We start from the raw sequence: 21,267 nt of genomic DNA, 5'->3' as shown, positions 1-21,267 counted from the left end.
AAAAGTTTTATTTTTTCCAGATGAAATATCTATTTCTTGATGATTACAGCAAGAACTGTTATTCAATTCCTTGACTCACAGAAGTCATTATTTAATTTTTCCTGCAAACAAAAAGCTCAGTCCTCAAAAGTGCATCAGTTTTCTTTTCATTATAATCCCATTTTTATGTGAGTTAAGAATTTCAACTTGTTGGAAAAATCTGCTTAAAAACATTTCATTGTATTGTTGTATTCTGACACTTTCGTGGCAAGCCTTGTCTAAAATTGTGATTAACCCTGTACTGATCTGCAAGGCTATGTTGGCAAAGTTTTATCTGTTCATTGAAAATTAGTCATGAGAAAACCTGTATCTTTTGGGGCTCTAACTCTTGTAGCTAGTCAGATCGAAGCATCTGTATGAACCTCTATTTACAGTGAACGTGAGACTCAACAGAAGCAGACAGAAAAACATACAGTGATTAGTTGTGTTGGAAAATATGCTTTTTTGTTGAAATTCACCAAGCATGTATTTTCAGTTCTTTTAACATCTAATTGGTTTTTAATTGGGTAAACCCCTCCTCTGTTCCAAATATTGCAGAGTTTGACTTCTCCTCCATACAAAGCCCTTTGGTCACTTCCTGACTGACATTGTGCATCTGGGACCAGCAGATAAATAAATTATCTTTTAGTAAAAAGATAATACAACCTGTTCATTGTTAGCAGGCTAGCATGAAATGCAGACACAACCTGAGGGGCCTGGGCATCAGAGCTGAGCATTTGCTTGTGCTAATACCATGTTAACTTCAGCTGATAGGATTCCTGTTGCAGGCTGAATATAATAATAATAATAATAATAATAATAATAATAATAATAATAATAATAATAATAATAATAATAATAATAATAATAACACTAATAATAATAATAATAATAATAATAATAATAATAATAATAATAATAATAATAATTATTATTATTATTATTATTATTATTATTACTTCTTTCACTGTTTTAAAACAGTTTGGGTACATAGTAGCCTGTTTTCTTTTATACAAGCTAACTGCAAGGAAGTAATGAGACTTCCTGGAGCCAGGATTGAAAGTTTGTTTCTTTGTTTCTTGAAATGATAAGAATCAAAACCGTTGCTTACGTGATAGATTATTTCATTCTCTTGTATTAATGATTTATCTGTGCATGAATGAGTGTATTGTCCAGTATTTACTTCCCGCTGTCAACATTTTCCCATAGCAACACATTTCTCCCGATTCAGATTTGCAGTAAAGTAAACTGGATAGGTGAACAAAAGGGCACAAGTACTTCTGCAACAGACTGTCAGGGTCTTTTTCCATAAATTACCCGAAAGGATATTACCTCTTAAAGCTCTGACAAACCCAGCCTCTTAAAGTGCTTCTTTGAACGTTTCCTTCCTGGTTTCTTTGTTTTGTTTCAAATAATATTTGATCTTCTTTCAATGTCTTTTCAAGTTTTACATGCCAATAGGCTCTGTTTTAATCACTTGTATTCCTTTAAACTTCATTCTGTTTTTGCATTGTTTTCTGTTGGCACTTTAATGAAGACTCTCATATATTTTTTCTTTCAACTAAAAGCTGTAACACAGAACCATTGAAAAACTGTCAGCTTTTAGATGGGGGTATTGTGCTTTCTTCAGTCTTTATACTGTCCAGCTGGTACCCTTGTAGTTACTTTACATGTTTTACAGCTCGTTAAAAATCCATATTTTTCTCATACTAGTGTTTTAGAAAACTCTTGTTAATGCCTCTACTTAGAAGGGCCCCATTTTAGCTGTTTCTTTAAGGCTTTCCGCTCCATGAACCCTCTTCTTTCTGGAGGCCCTCCGGGAGCAGAGCAATGGACAGACCTTGATGTTTAGCCGGCACTTGCAACGTGTCATAAACCAGTATGGAAACCAGGATTTGATGGCCTCATCTTCCAGCAAAACTCAGTAAGATGTCATGACGTCAGATGTCATGATTCAGATCCAAGGATTTCTACAGCAGATGAAAATCAGCAGACATTTAGTATGAACATCCAGCATTACCTATCCATAAATAAATGAAAAAAAAGGAAGGCATAAAACCCCCTCTAAGGTTATGTCTAAACTGAGTGGCAATGTAAAAGCTGATTATTTTAGGCCCCCCAAAAAATTGATTATTAAATAGTCCAAAACAACAGTGAAACATTCTATTTTTGCGCTGCACTTCTTTTCAGGCTACAAAATCAACTGCAATCAGCTTCTCTCTATTAAAAGTTACAACATGACATGGCAGTTTTTTAGTGCTTTATTTTGGCGGGATGTTGTGTGGCCTGGAAATAACTTTTGGCTCATGCTCTCAACGGTTTCACTAAACAGTTCACAGAGCATTCCAGCTTTTCATGGTTTTTCATCTCACTGTTATTTTAATCTGCGCACATTCGTTTCTGTTGTGCAAAGTCAAATAGTGTTTCTATTGTGTTTGCAAAGATTTTATTTAGAACACATCAGTAGGACTTTAAAGTGTTGGCACTTAGGTCGGTGGATATCATGTGGTTGGGATTTTCCAGTGATGCCACAACTAGAAATTTATTTGATTTATGCATGCAGGACAAGAAGTATGAGAATGTAAAACTACAATACGCCATTTTTTTTTATATAAGCAGCCTCGTCCTTTAGCAATATGTGGGATTTAATTACGTTTTCTAACCCGATCATTTCATATCTTTGTGGAGAATCTGTCAATGGATGAATCCTGTGAGTAACAGCCTCAAGTCATTCTAAACTGAAATGACTTGAGGCAAGACTACAACTCTGTCAGCTGCCATTAGTTATGTCTCAGCAGTGTGTAATGAGCTATGTCAAATAATGTCTGGACGAGGGGGCAGTGCTCCTCTTTAAAACCACTCTGCTCATTTCCTGTCTCCTTCTGCCAGTCTCTGACGGTTTTTTCTAAACTGTGAGTTCTGTTTCTCTGCACTGGTCCCACCCATGTTCTGTGTTTCATAACATCTCCCAGACTTGACACAACCTGGCAGATCTCTTCTGGTAAAGTTTACATTTTGTTTTTACAGCTGTGCTCTTCATGTTTTCTTCAAGATAAAACGGAGTGTTGAGATGGCGAGTTATGGTGTCAAACCATGTGCAGGGTCTGACGCTGGTAGTAGACTCAGGCGTCTGCTCTGAAACCACTAATGCAACATTGACGAGCACTGTGTGACACCACTAATGCCTCCAGCAGTGGAACACAAAACAATTTCTTCAGAAATCACAGAAAAATAAAATAAAAACCCAAGTTTCACAGCCCAAATGTTCCTGGCAAGAAATCACAAACTGCTGGATATTACTGCATTCACTGACGATAAAATGTTCCACGTGGGTGAGACTTGTTTTGGCACTGGTTTAGCTCTCTGCTTTTAATGCTTGATGTATCATTTTTATCTAACTTGAGCAACCTAAACAGGGAATAAGTATAGGATTCAATTTCACATCCTTTTTTTATTCATACATCAGGCATCACAAGGAATTATGCAACACATGGGGAAGGCCACCAAGCTGTGTTGTGTAATTCAACCACCCAAATAAAGACAGATCTAAAGCACTGTACAACATGTGTGGTGTAGCTCAAACAACACTATCAAAACAACAGGACATCTGCCCTTTATGGTGGGTTCAACATGTTATGTGTAAAGACCAGGCTGCAAATCTCAAGTTACAGGCCGTGGGTGTTTGTAGTTTAGAGAACAGAATCAGATGTAAAATATGTGGTAAAAAGCCCCTTGAAAAAGAATGACTTTGTGATTATTCAGTCCCTCACTGGGGAAAAACTGGAAAAAATGTGGTTACAATTTCAATTTGACTTATTTTCAAAAATGAGTTCAAGCTTCATCAACATCTTGTGAAATAGCAAAATGTCCCAACAGGACTCTGAATCAGATCTATCACTGCGAGTGTTTGTGCTCAGTCAACATCGCAGCAAAAATTCAGAAGGAATAAACTCACAGTTAACAAGAAAACCCAGCCTCAATGCAGGTGGTACTTGCAGCACTGTCCCCCAAAAGTTCCTTCTCTTTTTTTCAAATCACACACCAACATTAAAGGTGCAGTCTGCCACTTAATGTACTGAAACATGTGTTTCAGGGTTTTTAGACCAGGAAAGCAAGAAAGCAATAAGAAAGAAAGAAAGAAAGAAAGAAAGAAAGAAAGAAAGAAAGAAAGAAAGAAAGAAAGAAAGAAAAAGAAGGAAAGAAAGAAAAAAGAAAGACAGACAGAAAGAAAGAAAGAAAGAAAGAAAGAAAGAAAGAAAGAAAGAAAGAAAGAAAGAAAGAAGATAGTAGAGAAAATGAAAAAAAAAGAAAAATGGGAAAATACAAAAAAAGGACAAAAACAGAAAAACAAAAAAAAAACATTTTTTAAAAAATTAAGGAAAAGAAATGAGAAAAGAAAGAAGAGTAAAGACAGGAAGTAAAAAAGAAGGAAATAAAAGAAAGAAAATACAAAGACATTAAAAAGTAAAATATCAAAAGAAAAGAAAACAAGAAAGGGAAAGGCAAAAAATTAAAGCAATAGAAAAAAAGAAAAAATCAAAGAAAAGCAGCAAAGAAGAAAAAACAAGAAAAAAAGAGCGAAAAGAAAGGAGGTAATAGGATACATATAGGAAAAAAAAGAAAAGAAAATAATTTTAAGACAAACATGAAAAGCAAGAGGAGGACAGAACAAAACAGAACAAAACAAAAGGAAAGATGGAAGAGAAAAAACTAGTAAACAATTGTGATTTAAAAAAATCTAGTTTCTGTCATCCCAGTAGTTAAAGTCTGTCAGCTCTTAAAACCAAACACTGGTTCCTGAACTAACTGAAATAGACCATCAGGGATAAGAGAAAACAGTGGAAATCTCCTTGAAACAAAACTCAATCGCTATATGATGGAGATATTTTCAAATTCAGAGATCAAAACACATCACTGGCAATTTAAATGCAAAGCACCATCTTAACCAACTTGTAGCTCTGCCCTGTTTGTGGTGACACAATCAACTGTGGTGACTAATGAGCTCTGACCAGCCAGGCACAGGTGGAGATGTGACTCACGTAAGGAGACAGGAGGGAATTTCTTTCACAAACATCTAAAGGAAAGATAAAAGTGCAGGGCGTTTTCCCCGATTCAAGGGATGACGGATAAAAAATGTGAAAACAAGCAGATGACAGCCAAGTTTTGTCTTACTCAGTGACACAGAGTCTCTTTTCCCTCTGATGCAGACTGGCAGAGAACATCACCACAGAAGCCTCTGAGGGGCAAAATAAAAAATAATTAAAAAAATGGCTTGTTTCATAGGATGGTTTGTGACACTTCAGTGATACTTAAAGAGAAGAGACTGTGTGTCGCTAACATCTCCTCTGCCCAAAAAGGAAAGCTTTCAGAAGTCTTTTAGAATGAAAACAAAACAAAAGTCTGTTTTTTTACAATTTCAGTCTCCCAAAATTGACATGAAACGAAAAGTTAACCCCATGATTGCACTCAAAGTTGATTCTAGTTCTGCATGTGTCATTTATCTTCATCCTTGTACACCATTTTAATATGTTTACTATGGTGCCCTCTGCTGTGGAAAGTATAAACTGCAGTGAGCCTGGGAAATAAACAAAATAGAGGGTAGCCAGACTCTTTTGAAATCACAAATGTACATGACAGCAGAAATGGAATCAGAACCCACGTTTTTGTCATCAGACATGCCAATCACCTATGTTTGATAGACTTTTCAAACCTATGTTTACTGCTTAGTACCCTTATATGTGCACTTTTAACTGTGGTATTAAAAATTTAAATCACGTTAAGCACTGAGGTTTCACAGAAATTACCTCTCAGGTGTCAAGAATTCTAAATCTGGTGTTACAAAAACAGGATAGAGTCTCTCCAACCAATGTGTCTGAGTGCCTCAGGTGTGGCCCTCTCTCTTCTCTCCTATTTTTCCTCCTCTCACTCACCCTGTCATCTTCTGTCAGTCTAAGCGTCCGTCTGTTTACTCATCCAGCTTCCTGTTCAACAGCTTTTCTATTAGTCCTCCAGAGTGGTTTCACTTTATATTTGGCCATCGACCAGGGAAATGGCACGGCCAACGGGCGCAGCTGGAGTGATGCATGTCAGTCTCCATGGTGACAGGCAGCATGCTCTGCATACTGATGTCCAGTCATCGTGGTGTGATGTGGCTTATACCCAGGATGCAACTCATTTGAGAGACTCAGATTTAACCATCCTCAGTTTGGGCCCTGCTAAAAATCAAACATCAAATCTGCTTTATGGTTTAAGAGTCGAGAGCTTTGTCTGGTGAAGGCTGGCCGCAGAGAATCTTGGGCCAGATTTAGGCCCAATTTGCCTCCTTCAGTAATCAAGGGTCGTGACCTGATTTAAGACTCATTGTAACTGATGATTTTTTCCAAATAATCCCAAAGGGAATGGTGTGCATAGGACTTTTTTTTACAGCCTCAAAGTCTCCCCAGGCTGGACTCTTAATTATCAAACAAATTAATATTTACAATTCCTAATTAGACTGCCTCTGATGGAACAACCTGCAACAACAAACAACCACAAGAATGCCAGCGAAAACCATACCTTAAGTCAAGTTGAAAATTGGCAGAGAAGAGCAGCTTGTGATATTATTTACCAAGATTCTTTTTTTGCTGTTGTTTTGCTGTACCACAGAACCCATGCCAGGATAAGTGTTTTATTTGCCCTCTGTGTTTGTTAATCTTCAGAAGTCCCGTTTATTAACAGAGCCTTTTGTGACACCTCACACATATGGAATCCACAAACCATTAGCTTCATAGCATTATTGCCTGAGACATATTTTAAAGTGTTCAGAAATATGAGAACACATATTTTAATATATATATTGTATTTCTTTTTATAATATGATAATTGTAACAACAGTATCTTGAATTTATATAGTGCATTTCAAAGAACCAAAGGCTGCCTTACAATGGTACAAAATGAAGAAACAGCAAAACACATGCGCACAGACACACCCTCCTATCACAGAAAAGGCCAGTGCAGGTCAAACTAACACTGATTATGTGATTCCGATTTATTACAGCAGGGAAGGTAAGGTGTACAGGAAGTTCAGTCAGTTGCCATCTTGAGTCTGTAAACAGACCGAAGACGTGAAGCGTGGTGAGTGTTGATCCAATATTTGTATCATTTCACTTCAAAAGTTTTCCCTCCGTAATCCCTCTTATGAGTGTTGTGCTCCTTTTGAACCAGATGGTGGCAGACTTGTTTTGAACCTAAATCAAACAATCCTTATAACTTCTAAACCGCAGAGATAGAAAAAAAATCACTCACCATACAGTGTGTGCCGATAGGGAAATCGGCGTTTTGGACCCAAGCTATTTTTGAACCAGGCTCTAAATATGCTTTTAATTGCGATAAAAGTCCGTTTTTATGGCTGGGTGTGTACGTGACTTCCGGTCTTTCTGCAGCCAGCCTCAAGCGGATTCTCGACGAACAGCGACTTTTAGCACGCTTCATTTTTATTTCCCGGATGTTGCCACTTGTTTCGAACCCATTACTTTAGGCGAGAGCCGTATTTCAGAGCACATGCGCAGTGTTGCTCTAGCAGAGTGGTTGTGCGCTGCCCCTTTAAGAGCGCCAGCTGCACGGAATGGGACTGCTCACTGAGTACAGAGAGACGCGAAGAAGAGTTTGTTGCTGCTCTTTAGCTGTTCGCTGCTTTTTCCTTTAACAACCTGGAAATATATCTGTGTGTGAGTTAACTGTTAACGGTTACTTAACAGTTTGTTGGCACTTGTTGTAGTTTATGCCTCTGATTTACAATTGGTGACTATTGTATCCATTTTCCTGATTTTTTGCAGTGTCATAATGTAATGAAATGAAACGAAAATCCAACCTTGATAAATTGTGCTCTAAACTTCATCTCATCTCCTGGGTGTTTATTGAATGAATTGAATGGACTGTTTACCTATCTGCCAAGCTTCAAAATGGCTTTGATTTTCTTGTGAGGGCAGAATACGCGATACAGTCACTGACTGTAAACGAAAGAAGGGTTGAAATGAACTCACCAGCTGGGTGGAGAAGTGGACGCAGGAGCCCTGGCTGCTTTGTATATGTGTGTTGTCTTGTGTTGTGTTGGGTGTTTCCCTGTTTTATGACTTCTGTGTGTGACTTTTGAACGAACTATTTTGTCTTGATTCTTGTTTGTTGAGCTCTCACAGTGTTTCTGTTTAACCCCTCAGACTGACTGCAGACCAGAGCATGAGTGTCAGATTAGAGGAGGAGGATGGAGCAGAGTCTCCTGGACCCAGCTGTCTGTCTTTGAGTGGTGAAGGATCCAAAGGCTCTCTTCCAAACTTAAGCAATGAGCCTGGTCACTTGGACATGAAGTAAGGCACCTGCATGATTCTGTGTCTTTTTATTTATTTATTTATTTATGGTCCAGTAATTTTATCCAGTACAGCCAGTTTAATATCAGTACAAAAATTCAAATGAAATAAAGAAAGCGGTTGGTGACAGAACCCTCCAACTATGCAGCTTTCACCACGCTGTCCTGCCCTCCCACATGGGTCTGAAATTTTAAAACATTTACACACATTTCAGAAGAATATAGGCAGCTCAGATTTAAAAAGTAATAATAAATACAAATATATTGATCATAATAAAAAGGATGTGATGTGACCTTTGGCACAGTGTAGTGGAGAGAAAGAGGAACAGTATTGATCTGTTGGAGTTAGGCCTGTGTTCTTATTTCTATAGTAGTCTGCCCGATTCATACAAACAATTAACAGCTCTGATGTCAGAAGTTTCATAAACCGGACAACCCACTGGTTTATTATAAAAAGAGTATGAAGGGGCTCCAAACTGCCTGTCAGCATCTGTTTGTAAGTCTGACCAAGCAAGTCTGTGAGCCCAGATGACTTCCTTATCTTGACTGGTATGAAAAAGGGTCCGCGATCCTCCTCCTCCTCAGTCTGATTTCCCTCGGCTTCTTGCTCATGAGGCTTGCTGCCTAATTTTTTTCGTGTAAAATACACACAGAAGGGAGAGGTCTATTATTATTTTTTTGTACAAAGGAAACAAAAATATATTGTTGTTCCTTGGTGGATTATCACTAACAAAATTCAAATGTCAAATTATGTAATACGATGCGAATCCATTTTTTCTTCCACTCCTAGTGTCCATGACCAAAAAATGAGCCACACAAAGAAATAACCCACTCCAAATACAAAGACGAAAAAGAGATGAAAAAATCCCCCAAAACAGATAAAGAAGAGAGAGCAGCTGCAACAGGCAGCCACAACCAACAGGGCAGCGCCTAGCAATATGTTATGTTAAGCCAGTTTGATCCAACACACACCTCCAACACCCTCGTCATTGTTTATAATGACTGGTTGAATTAACTCAGAGAAATAACCAATTTTTAACTTTTCTCTCTGATCCAGAACAGGAGCTGGACCTCGGACAGCCTGTCACAACAACCCTGAACAAAGTAAGCCTGTTCACCTCTCTGTCTCAGTGAACACAACATTTTTTATGGTCATCATCACATTTAAAAGCAAAGTGAAATTTGACATTTTTTGGTTTAATGAGATTGCCCACTGTCTCTTCATTTACCTTGTTCTCGGTTTGCTTCTTACTTTAGTTTGTACAGATGGACTTAGCTGTGAGGATTCAGTGCACATCTTTTCATACTGATAAGTTCATGGAAATGATCACTTAATTTCACATTCTCTTTGTTTTTTCCACTCTTCTTTGTCTTTTTTAGAGATAACTGGTCTGCAGGAGGTTTTAAAAGAACACAAGATCAGTCTGAAGAGGAGATTTGAACATGTGACTGAAGGAAGTGATGAAGCAGGAAGTGATGAAGCAGGAAGTAGAACCCTCCTCAACAGGATCTACACTGAGCTCTACATCACAGAGGCACTAAGTGAAGAGGTGAATACCCAACATGAGGTGAGACAGCTGGAGACAGCCTCCAAGAAGATCCTCCATGACACTCCCATCAAGGTTCAGGACATCTTTAAAGCCTTAGCTGAGCAACAGGAAGTCATCAGAGTGGTTCTGACAAACGGTGTTGCTGGGATTGGAAAAACTTTCCTGGTGCAGAAGTTCAGTCTAGACTGGGCAGAGGGCTCTGAAAACCAAGACCTCAGTCTGCTGCTTCTGCTTTCATTCAGGGAGCTGAACCTGATCAAAGACCAGCGCTACAGTCTCCTCAAGCTGCTCCATGTTTTCCATCCAACATTAGAGAAGCTGACAGCAGAGACGCTGGCTGTCTGTAAACTGTTGTTCATCTTTGACGGCCTGGATGAAAGCAGACTGTCTCTGGATTTTCAGAACACTCAGGTTGTGTCTGATGTCACACAGGAGTGCTCTGTAAACGTGCTGTTAACAAACCTCATCCAGGGGAACCTGCTTCCCTCAGCTCTGGTCTGGATCACGTCTCGACCTGCAGCAGCCAGTCAGATCCCTCCTTCATGTGTGGACAGGCTGACAGAAGTACGAGGCTTCACTGATGCCCAGCAGGAGGAGTACTTCAGGAGGAGGTTCAGCAATGAAGATGTGTCCAGCAGAATCATCTCACACATCAAGACCTCCAGGAGCCTCCACATCATGTGTCTGATCCCGGTCTTCTGCTGGATCACTGCTACAGTTCTGGAGCACATGATGAGCACAGAGCAGGGAGGAGAGCTGCCCAAGACCCTGACTGACATGTACTCACACTTCCTGCTGGTTCAGACTCAGAGGAAGAAGAAGAAGTATACTGAGGGTCATGAGACCAGTCCTCAGGAGCTGATGGAGGCTGACGCAGAAGTTCTCCTGAAGCTGGGCAGGCTGGCATTTGAACATCTGGAGGAAGGAAACATCATGTTCTACCAAGAAGACCTGGAGCGCTGCGGTCTGGACGTCACAGAGGCCTCGGTGTACTCAGGAGTCTGTACGAAGATCTTCAAAAGAGAGAGTGTGATCTTCCAGAAAACCGTCTACAGCTTCGTTCATCTGAGCGTTCAGGAGTTTCTGGCTGCAGTCTACATGTTCCACTGCTTCACACACACAGATACAGCAGTACTGGAAGACTTTCTAGGACAAGAACACGGAGTTTCAACTGTGGCAGACCTCCTAAATGGAGCAATGTTGAAAGCTTTTAGAAGTAAAAATGGTCACCTGGACCTTTTTGTTTGCTTCCTTCATGGACTGTCTCTGGAGTCAAACCAGAGACTCTTAGTGGGTCTGTTGGGTCAAACAGACAACAGTCCAGAGATGATTCAAAGAGTCATCAGCAACCTGGAGAAGATGAACACTTATGTGGTCTCTCCTGACAGAAGTATCAACATCTTCCACTGTCTGATGGAGATGAAGGACCCCTCAGTCCATCAGGAGATCCAAGAGTTCCTGAAGTCTGGGAACAGACCAGAGAAGGAACGCTCTGAGATCCAGTGCTCTGCTCTGGCCTACATGCTGCAGATGTCAGAGGAGGTTCTGGATGAGTTAGATCTGGACAAGTACAACTCATCATGGGAGGGACAACACAGACTGATTCCAGCTGTGAGGAACTGCAGGAAGGCTGTGTAAGTTTATCTGTGATCAACATCATAAATCAGTGTGATACAATAGTTCAGAGCTAAAAACAAACTCACCATAGATCATTATTTCTCTGAAGATGGTGATTTACATGTTTATCAAAGTGTAACATGATGTGTTTTGTTCCTGGTGTTTTTCATTTGTCTCAGACTCTGTGGTCTTTAGTTTAAACAGGATATGATCCGCACTGTTCTTATCAAACACATTCAAGTTGTAAAGTGTCAACTCTCATTCATACCAACTTTATTACAGACTAAGATGCTGTTCGCTCTCAGATATTCATGGTGAATATGTGGCCTCTGTGCTGAAGTCCAACCCCTCCCATCTCAGAGAGCTGGACCTGAGCTGGAACAAGCTGGGGGATTCAGGAGTGGAGCTTCTGTCAGCTGGCTTGGGTAGTCCACACTGCAGAGTGGAGGCACTGAGGTCAGTTCACTGACTGGAGCTCATTCTTTTGTTTTTCAGCTTTTTTTTTTTTTCAATTTTTCTGTGCTTTCACTTTTTGTTTGATACATTTTGGGAGTTTTTCTGAGCATGAAACTGAAAAATCCTCTCAGTTAAGTATTTTCCAGGAGCCCTGAATTATTGTTTGAAATAGTGCTGCATTAATTGAGTAATCCCTGATTTGCAACAAATCATAAAACACTGAATGATTTCTGATCTTACATCACTGGTTCATTATTTTTGATTCAGATTGAATGGCTGCAGTTTGTCACAGAAGTGTTGTGCGTCCCTGGCCTCTGCCCTGAAGTCCAACCCCACCCATCTGAGAGAGCTGGAGCTGGAATACAATGAGTTGCAGGACGCAGGAGTGGAGCAGCTGTGTGGTTTTCTGGAGAGCCCACTCTGCAGACTGGAGATTTTGAGGTCAGCTCATGTCAACTAAACAACAGACAAATCGCTTGGCAGCTTTTCAGAGTTTCACAAAACTGATCGTTTGTCACGATAACCCAGCCCTTGTTGAGATGGTGCTATGCTTTTGGCCAGCAAAGAGTTTCTGCTTGCTATGTGCTAGTTTTGAGTACCCGGAGCCAGTGCTTTTTCAGTGGAAACACAAAGAACCAGTGCTAAGTCAGGCACAGGTGTGGAACTAGCACTAGCACCAAAAACACTCTAAAGCATTTCTAAAAGCCGGGCTGTTTCAGAGAGAAGTTTTGACATTCAAGTAGGAGGTCCTTCATTAAATGTTTTTACTTAGAACAGAACAGGAAACTGAAGAGTGATCAGTAAAACCCACAGGCTTAATGTGACACCTTTAAAAAGTGCTTGAATAGGTAAAAACTGTAGAGGCGATCCAGTCTAGCTAAGGTGTAGTGTTGATAATTACTGTTAAAGATTGGTAAATGCTGGCTTCAGCTGTTTGGACTGTCATATTTCATCTTCTCTAACTCTTGATATATTATCAAACACTAAAGGATTTCTGATTTTTTTTTCAGCTTGTGGAACTGTTGTTTGACAGAGGTCGGCTGTGCTCCCCTGGCCTCTGCTCTGAAGTCCAACCCCTCCTATCTGAGAAAGCTGGAGCTGAGAGCAAACGAGCCGCAGGACCCAGGAGTGAAACTGCTGTGTGGTTTTCTGGAGAGTCCACTCTGCAGACTGGAGACTCTAAGGTTACTTTACTGACTCTGTTACTGTTGCTCTGACACATTTCACAATGGAAGTTAACTTTGTTCATACATTCCTCACATTTATGAAGTGGAGCTGAAGATTTTCTTTGGTTCATATTTCAATGTTTAATGGACTAAATGTAGTAGGCAGACAGGGAAGACTTTGTGTACTGACTGGGGAAAATACCCACAGTTTGTTGATAAATCAAATGAATGTTGAGGGTTTTCTTAAAGATGCTGTTTAAATTTGACTGCCTCGCCACCTTCTGGCCTGGAATCTCATGCACTGTGATCAAGATGTAATTTTTAACAAGTTGTGTGTTTGTTTTGGAACAAATTTTCTTTGTTGAAAACAACTTTTTACTGAATACAGCGTGACAAAGGTTAAGTATTTATCGGTACAGTTAAGTAGTGCTATTGTTTGAAATAAGTCAACCACCAAACATTGTAAGTCAGCTACATCCACTTCTATGTTTCCTCCTCTCACTCATCTTGTCATCTTCTGTGAGTCAAAGTGTCCGTCTCTTTACATCCCATTTAATAACAGGGCCTTTTGTGAGATCTCACGCCTATGGAATCCACGAACCGTTAGCTTCATAGCATTATCGCCTAAGACATTTTTTATAATGATAATAATATGTATGGGCTTGTAGCCTTCATTTATTCATGCCAAAACATTTTGCATTCACTAAAGAATAATTAAATATAGTTCAAGTTGTTTGTTTGGCTGACAGCTGGTGTATATGGGTAGTCCTGCATCAAAGCAAGCACCGTTTGTTCATGAGCTTTCTGTACTGACCAATCACCTATCAGCAACAAAACATTCTAGCTCTTCATACTTATTTCTACCATCTCTGTTTAACCCCTAAGTTAGTCCAAAGAAAAAGGGAGAACCAGGAAGTAAAGCAGGATCTAAAAGCACTGAAGAGAAAACCTGTGCCAAAATAACTGACTAATCAGCCATGGATTAAGGATTGTAATTTCTCTTTGTTTGGGATTTTATGTGAGAAAAGTAAATACTTTTTGAACTTCTTATCAGCTCAGAAAGAAAAATGTGAAGAGCTTCCTGAAAACCCTGAGGTTTCATTCAGAGCAACAGGTAACAATAGTTTAAGGTCTTTGGTTGACTCAGTAAAAGTCCAGCCACTAGAACACACCTTTAGAAGGAGCTTCAGACCAGGTCTTCAGAGCTGTTTGGACTCTCATATTTTTTCTTCAACAGTTTTCAACAAACTATTAAACGCTGAATGATTTCTGAATTTAAATAATTTATTTTTAATTCAGATTGGATGCCTGCACTTTGACAGAAGTCTGCTGCACTCCTTTGGCCTCTGCACTGAAGTCCAACCCCTCCTATCTAAGAGAGCTGGACCTGAGCTGGAACGAGCTTAAGGATTCAGGAGTGGAGCTGCTGTGTGGTTTTCTGGAGAGTCCACTCTGCAAACTGGAGATCCTGAGGTCAGTTCACTAAATGAAAACTGGAAAATTTTACATTTAGCACTGTTGGATCTTAAAAAGTTTCTACATTAAGTGTCAAAATGTAAATTCACTACTCCTGTTGATTATTTCAAACTTCTGTTTGGGCATGCCTGATGCCAGGGTTTCCAGGATGCTGGTGGGAACGTTGCTCTAAGTGGTGATGGTGGCTTCAGTGTCCACAGTCTGGAACTGATGTCCATTTTTGTAAGCTTGCCATCCATCCCCAAATGTTCAGACGGTGATTTAGATCAGGGGAACATGCAGGATGGTCCAAAAGAGTGAGGTTATTCCTCTCTAATCCTCTCTGAAGAAATTCAAAACGACAGTGATGGCACATTATGACAGGCCTTGCTCATGTAGGTCAACAATCCGACCACATCCAAAGAGAGAAAACTTTATTTTGCCTGTGCCATCAGGAGGTCATCAGAGTGTGAATACCGGACACAAAATGACACTGGATCCATATATTTGCACAGCATTAGCTTTTAAAGGCTGTGGTCTTAAACTTTTAATCAGCTGATGTCCAGCCTATTTCACTTTTATTGTTGTTTTCAATAAAATGTCAACTCATTTTTTTTTAGTTTTGTTTCACTCTTGTTTCTTCTTTTTGCATTTTGAAGCTCTACTTAAAACCTTTTAAAGATCCTACAGTACAAAATGTAAATTCAAACTAATTTTTAACTGGTCTTAAAATTTTGGTCAGGAGTGTGTTATAACATTTCAGTCACACACTGATCTCTGAAAGAATGGAATAAGACACTGATGTTAACATTAATGAGAGCTCTTTTTCACACACTGTATTTTACGTTTTTTACCTGAACAACGTTGGCTTGAGCTGTTTGCACTCTCATCATCATCATCATCATCATCATCATCATCATCATCATCATCATCATCTTCCTTTGTTGTAAATAAGTTATGAAACACTGAATGGTTTCTAAACTTACGTGTTTTATTCAGATTATGTGACTGCAGTCTGTCGGAAGTCTGTGCGTCTCTGGCCTCTGCTCTAAAGTCCAACCCCTCCTATCTGAGAGAACTGGAGATAGTGAAAAATGAGCTGCGGGATTCAGGAGTGAAGCTGCTGTGTGGTTTTCTGGAGAGTCCACTCTGCAGACTGGAGACTCTCAGGTCAGTTCAATGATTCTCTGTTAGTACAGTTGCTCTGACATATTAAACAATGCAAGTAAACTTTATTCATGCATTCCAGCTTTCAAGATGCTGATTAGACAGCATGATTGTTGCACAGGTGTGTCTTAGGCTAATAACAGAAAAATTTGCACCCTAAAATTTGCACTTGTGCTGTATTTAGGCAATTGGGGGTGGGGGGTCAAAAGAACAGTCAGTATCTGGAGTGACCACCATTTGGCTCACACATCTTTTCCATATAGAGTTGACCAGGTTGTTGGTTGTGGCCTTTAGGATGTTGGTCCATTCCTCTTTAATGTCTGTGCTAAGTTTCTGGATACTGGCAGGGACTTAAACACGCTGTCATGCACACTGATCCAAAGCATCCCGAATAGGTGACTTGTCCATTGAATGTGTTGGCCATGCAAGAACTGGGATATTATACTGATATATAGATATATACTATAAAATACTGTCTTTAATATTAATGAGAGCTCTTTTTCACATGATATATTTTACAGTTTTTAACCAGAATGAAGCTGGCTTCAGCTGTTTGGACTCTCATATTTCATCTTCATCAACTCTCAACAGATTATTTAATTTACATTATTTGTTTTTAACTCAGCTTGTGGGGCTGCAGTTTGACAGAAATTAGCTGTGCTTCTCTGGTCTCTGCTCTGAAGTCCAACCCCTCCCACCTGACAGAGCTGGACTTGAGTTACAACGAGCTAAAGGACTCAGGAGTGAAGCTGCTGTGTGGTTTTCTGGAGAGTCCTCTCTGTAGACTGGAAGTTTTGAGGTTAGTTTACTGACTATTATTACCATTTCTCTGACATATTTAACAGTAAAGTTAACTTTTTAAATCTAATTCTCATATTTATGAAGAGGAGCTGTAAATATCCTTTAGTTCATATTTTGGTGTTCAATACACTAATCGCAATCTGCTGAGAAAAATGGAAGTAAGTGTGAAAATATTTACTGTTAAATTAAATTAATGTTGAAAGTTGTCTTAACTGAACACATCTTGATCTGGGAGAGATCCTCTGAAATCATTTTAACTTTCTGTTCATTGTGTTACAAAGATCTTTGATTAGGACTATGTAATGTTGAGCCACACATTTAAAACACGAACACATCTAATCACTGAATTGTATCTTCTTCATTTATTGTTTATACAGATTGTGGAAGGTTGGTTTGTCAGTGATTAGCTGTGCTTCTCTGGCCTCTGCTCTGAAGTCCAACCCCTCCTATCTGAAAGAGCTGGACCTCAATGAAAACAAGCTAAAAAAATCCCAAGTCAAGCCTCTGTTTGAACTTAAGGAGAGTCCTCTCTACAGACTGGCGTCTCTGGGGTAAGTTCAGTGTTGTGGTCAGTTTTTCTTTTGGATGTAATGTAGCAGACACATTTAGTAGGACAACGGATACTTTCCTTGGCGAATCTGTGAGGGAACGATGCAGGAAGCTTGTTGTGATGGTGTCGACTGTTGTTTTGAGTTTTCTACCTGGTCATTGTCAGGTTTTGCTACAGCTTTTGTATCTTTTCACTTCCCTTGCCTCATCTCTGCCCAGTTGTTGTTGTGTCTCATCAGTAGACAAGTGCCAGTGGACTTGACAGCAGACTGTTGTTTATTGTTACCAACATTAATGATCCTGTCAGAATATGCATTGACAGCCATCACATAGAGAACACTAGGTTCCAGCTTTTTAACTCAACGCACAACGTGCCCTAATCTTTGTTAATCCATGGCTGTGCAACCCACATGTTGACTGGCTGTTTGGAAAGATTATTGGATAGGGGAAGAAATGATGCATTTTTAAAGATCAATTTAAGGAATTGGTCATGTATGGAGTCAGAACACTGACAGTAAAATTTGGTATTGACAAAGAAATTTGGCATTGTAGAAAATGATGAATTGAATCTGAAAACAAGTATTGGCATTGTAAAATGTTGAATTGAAAACCAAAATACAGCCATCAGAAAATACACTGTTTTTTGGGGATTTTTTATGTTATGATGTGTTTTTCAATGTCAATATTCAGATATGTTTTGGGCAGTTTTTTTATTTGAACGCCATTGGTTTTCAGTTTCAGTTATCTTTTCTTTCAATTTTAACTTACTGGCAATGGTTTGTCATGGAGGGGGCGCCCCGGTGGGGGTTGGGGGCGGGGCTTAGAGCGTGAGAACATGATTCCAGGGCTGTTTCCCAAAGCCCAGGTACCTTGCCTTGCCTTGCCTTGGAAGGCAGTGCCTCCGAAGCCACTTCCTTCCAATCCAAGGCAAGTGTCCTGCCTCTGCTCAAAAGGAGATGCTAATGGAACAGCCTACAAAGGCACATTATGGGAGGAGCTCAGACGGCTACAAATATTGTCATAGCTTGCCAATTTTCTACACTTTTTGCTTTTTTATTGTCACATCATTGACACTCTGCAGGTGCAGCTTCTCAGTAATGAAAGTTACATGAGTGACACACAAAAGAGTTAAGTAGTGGACATGGTATAAGTTGTTATTTTCAGAGGTGTATTTTGTTACTTACATTTAATTTGGAATTTACCACGCACCTCCTCTGGTGCGTCTTTTCCTTCCATTTTTTTCCTTTTTTGTAGATTCACGCGTTGCATGTTGGGTATTTATAGCCATGGCAAGGCAGCGAAGGATACACCTGTGTATCCTTGGTCAATTAGCCACATGCTAACCAAACGGAGGACATATGGAGCTGTGGAGGACATGAACATTGGAACAGCACTTGGGCAGCTACTGATGATGTGGATGCCTGCCCACACGCACCCCACGCCCACATCAGACCAAGGCAAGGCAAGGTACCTTGGCTTTGGGAAACAGCCCAGGTTTTCAGGAGAGTGGTTTCAAAAACCATTGACACTTGAGAAAAAAAGAGTGTCAAAACATATCTGAATATTGGCTTGAAAAAACACATCATAACATACAAAATCCTCAAAGAAAAAAACAGTGTCTGCTTTAATGTCTGTATTTTGTTTTTCAATTCAACATTTTACAATGCCAATACTTGTTTCAGATTTAATTCAGCTTTTTCTACAATGCCAAGTTTCTTTGTCAATTCCAAATCTTACTGTCAGTGTTCTGACTCTCTAGTCATGGGGAAGATGGCTAGCCTATATCAAGACTTTCCTCTACCCACTTGTGGTCACTCTGGGCTCCAAAATAAAATATGGCAGAGGTAAGATGCTGAACTTGAGTCTTTTTATGACTGAACTATGACCTCTTCTCTCTGTCTCCTTCTCTTTTCAGCTGGAGGTGATCTGTGAGAGTGGTGATAATCCAGAGAGGATGAAGCAGCAGCAGCCTATGTGTGGAAAAGTATGATGATGTCAAGATATACAGCTAATTTAGATTGGTCAGCTTTTGGCAGCTGTGCATGCAGCTTATGCTATGGCTAAATTGACTGTTTATAATGGTACGTTATAACTGATGATCCTGTTTGTGTAATGCCTAGACAAGCATACGGGCCCTGATTGATTTATTGGTTCACCTCAGCAGAACAGAAGTAAAGAGCTTTATAAAAACAGACAGGTGACATTGGGGAGACTACCACTAATTATACAGTTTATGATTGATACACGTGAAATATTGCAGCAGCAGAGAAAGCGGCCAGTCTTAAAACTTCTTCGGTGTGTTGGAATTTACATCAGGTAAAGGTGTAGAGTGTTTTCATGTGACGTAATCAACTCGAGCTTGACCATGCTGGAGGCACTCTCACAACAGAACTGAGTTGAGCTTGTATAGTTGAGTTGAGCCAGTATAGGATTACTGTTGCACAAAATGGTAAAATTACTGCTGCGTTTTTTGCTGCACTAATCAGTTGGACAAAAAAAAAAAATTATATCCTTTTGACAACCAAAAATGATTGCAGATTGAAGTGAGGAATAGGAACAATTGTCGGAAGAACGGAGAACATTGTGGCTAAGCTCCATCAGGATTTCCAGGGCAATAATCTGTCATTAATCTCAACATTCGAGTCTGTTTACTGCATTTCCTGTCAGGTGGTTCATGTTCTCTGCTCATAACACAGCAAAATCACACTTTATTAAAAGTAAATATGTTATGACAGAGATAATTCACAGCAATAAACAGTACATAATTGGCTTTCAGGTGCCGGAAAGTGTGCCTCTCCCAAAAGAACATCAGTTTTTTCCGTGGAACCCCTTCCCCGTGAAAAATATAGTAGTAAAGTCTATATTTTCATACTTTTGGTTGGATGATAACGATGCCAACTTATTGTGTCTCTTCTGCTTATTAGGCGTAATTCTTCAAAATATCTCTTTTTCTTGTTGGCTGAGTTTGTCATTATAGGTTTTAGTGTGCTCTGTGTGTTTTTCTACATTTGTTGGTGGATATAACATCTTAAAAACACATTTTACCACGCACCTCTATCTCCATCCATTTAATGTTAATGTTCGTGTACCTCCAATATGGCCGCGCATCCGGGTAACTACCCAAATCGTGATGTCAGCGCAAACACTCTATAAAGTGCCCATCCTTTGCCCGTCAGCCAATCATGTGCATACTCTCTCATGCAGATACCTGTAATATCAGTGGCGAACCGTGAGTACTACAGCTGGGCCTTCACCTCAGCCCTCACAGCCCAGAAAAGAAATCATCACGGAAAAAAGTAGTTAACAAAAATCATTTTCATTGAATAGATAAAATAAATATAAAAAAGAGGCTTTACATAAAACAATGACTAACATTATTCAGTGAGTTTACAAAACTTACAAAAATAACCTAAAATGATGAAGAAAATGTCTTTAGTTTTTATCTTTGTCAATCTGTGTCAAACATAAACTCGTTACTTTTACCGATCGAGAGTGCTGGCAGGCTGCCAACACTCCTGAATATGGAGGGAGTCTCCCGTTTATTAAACCCCTTCTCTGGCTGTTCTCCTAGCTTGTGATTTCTCCTGATTGTTCCCCAACTTTAAGTATGCTTCTGTGATCGCAAATATTTTTTGAAAGTGAATCAAGTCCCGTACTTGGGCGTTATATCGAAAACTCAGAAACTATCCACCCCCTCTCTCTTAGCTGGTTTGATCCAAAGACGCTGCAGGAGACCTCAGAGACAGAGACGGATAACTCTGCTGCACTTGTTGAGGAAGAGTTGACCAGCGCCTTAGCTGTTTTCTATCTCTCTGTTATAGTGTTCACATGACATGTCGTGAGTTCAACTAACCTAGCTCTGCTCTAACGTAGCATCCTCTTCAATCAGGAGAGTTTAGAGCAGCGTTAATCATATAGTGAGAAGGCTGACTCTGAAATAGTGAAACGTGTGTCATTGTTCTGTCTGTCTTCGGTGCGTGATGCGCATACACGCTGCTTGTGTACGCGACAGCGCTCTCTCTTTAGAACAGGGGAGAGTTCAGGTGGAGCTAGCTCCACCTGAACTCTACTGACTGATCCAGTGGAAGAGAGGGAGAATTCAATCCACAATGTCTTACACAGTGCCCGTGATAGATGAAGTATTTAG

General features: G+C 39.8%; 1 protein-coding gene across 1 annotated transcript; it reads left to right on the top strand.

Annotated features, from left to right (window-relative positions):
• Positions 1-7,625: 7,625 nt before the first annotated feature.
• On the top strand, positions 7,626-20,868 carry LOC141806629 (NACHT, LRR and PYD domains-containing protein 12-like). Its single transcript, XM_074692243.1, has 12 exons — positions 7,626-7,724; positions 8,214-8,360; positions 9,417-9,463; positions 9,740-11,543; positions 11,809-11,982; positions 12,250-12,423; positions 12,993-13,166; positions 14,448-14,621; positions 15,603-15,773; positions 16,396-16,569; positions 16,949-17,122; positions 19,036-20,868. Exons 2-12 carry the CDS (start codon positions 8,233-8,235, stop codon positions 19,043-19,045), a joined length of 3,204 nt encoding a protein of 1,067 aa, XP_074548344.1. The 5' UTR covers positions 7,626-7,724; positions 8,214-8,232; the 3' UTR covers positions 19,046-20,868.
• Positions 20,869-21,267: the final 399 nt, after the last annotated feature.

This window comes from Halichoeres trimaculatus, unplaced genomic scaffold (assembly GCF_033239565.1).
Source record: "Halichoeres trimaculatus isolate MK-OKI-2021-1 unplaced genomic scaffold, fHalTri1.1 fHalTri1_scaffold_17, whole genome shotgun sequence".
NCBI lineage: Eukaryota > Metazoa > Chordata > Actinopteri > Labriformes > Labridae > Halichoeres > Halichoeres trimaculatus.
The sequence above is the reverse complement of the archived record's forward strand: the minus strand, read 5'-3'. Positions and strand labels throughout refer to the sequence as shown.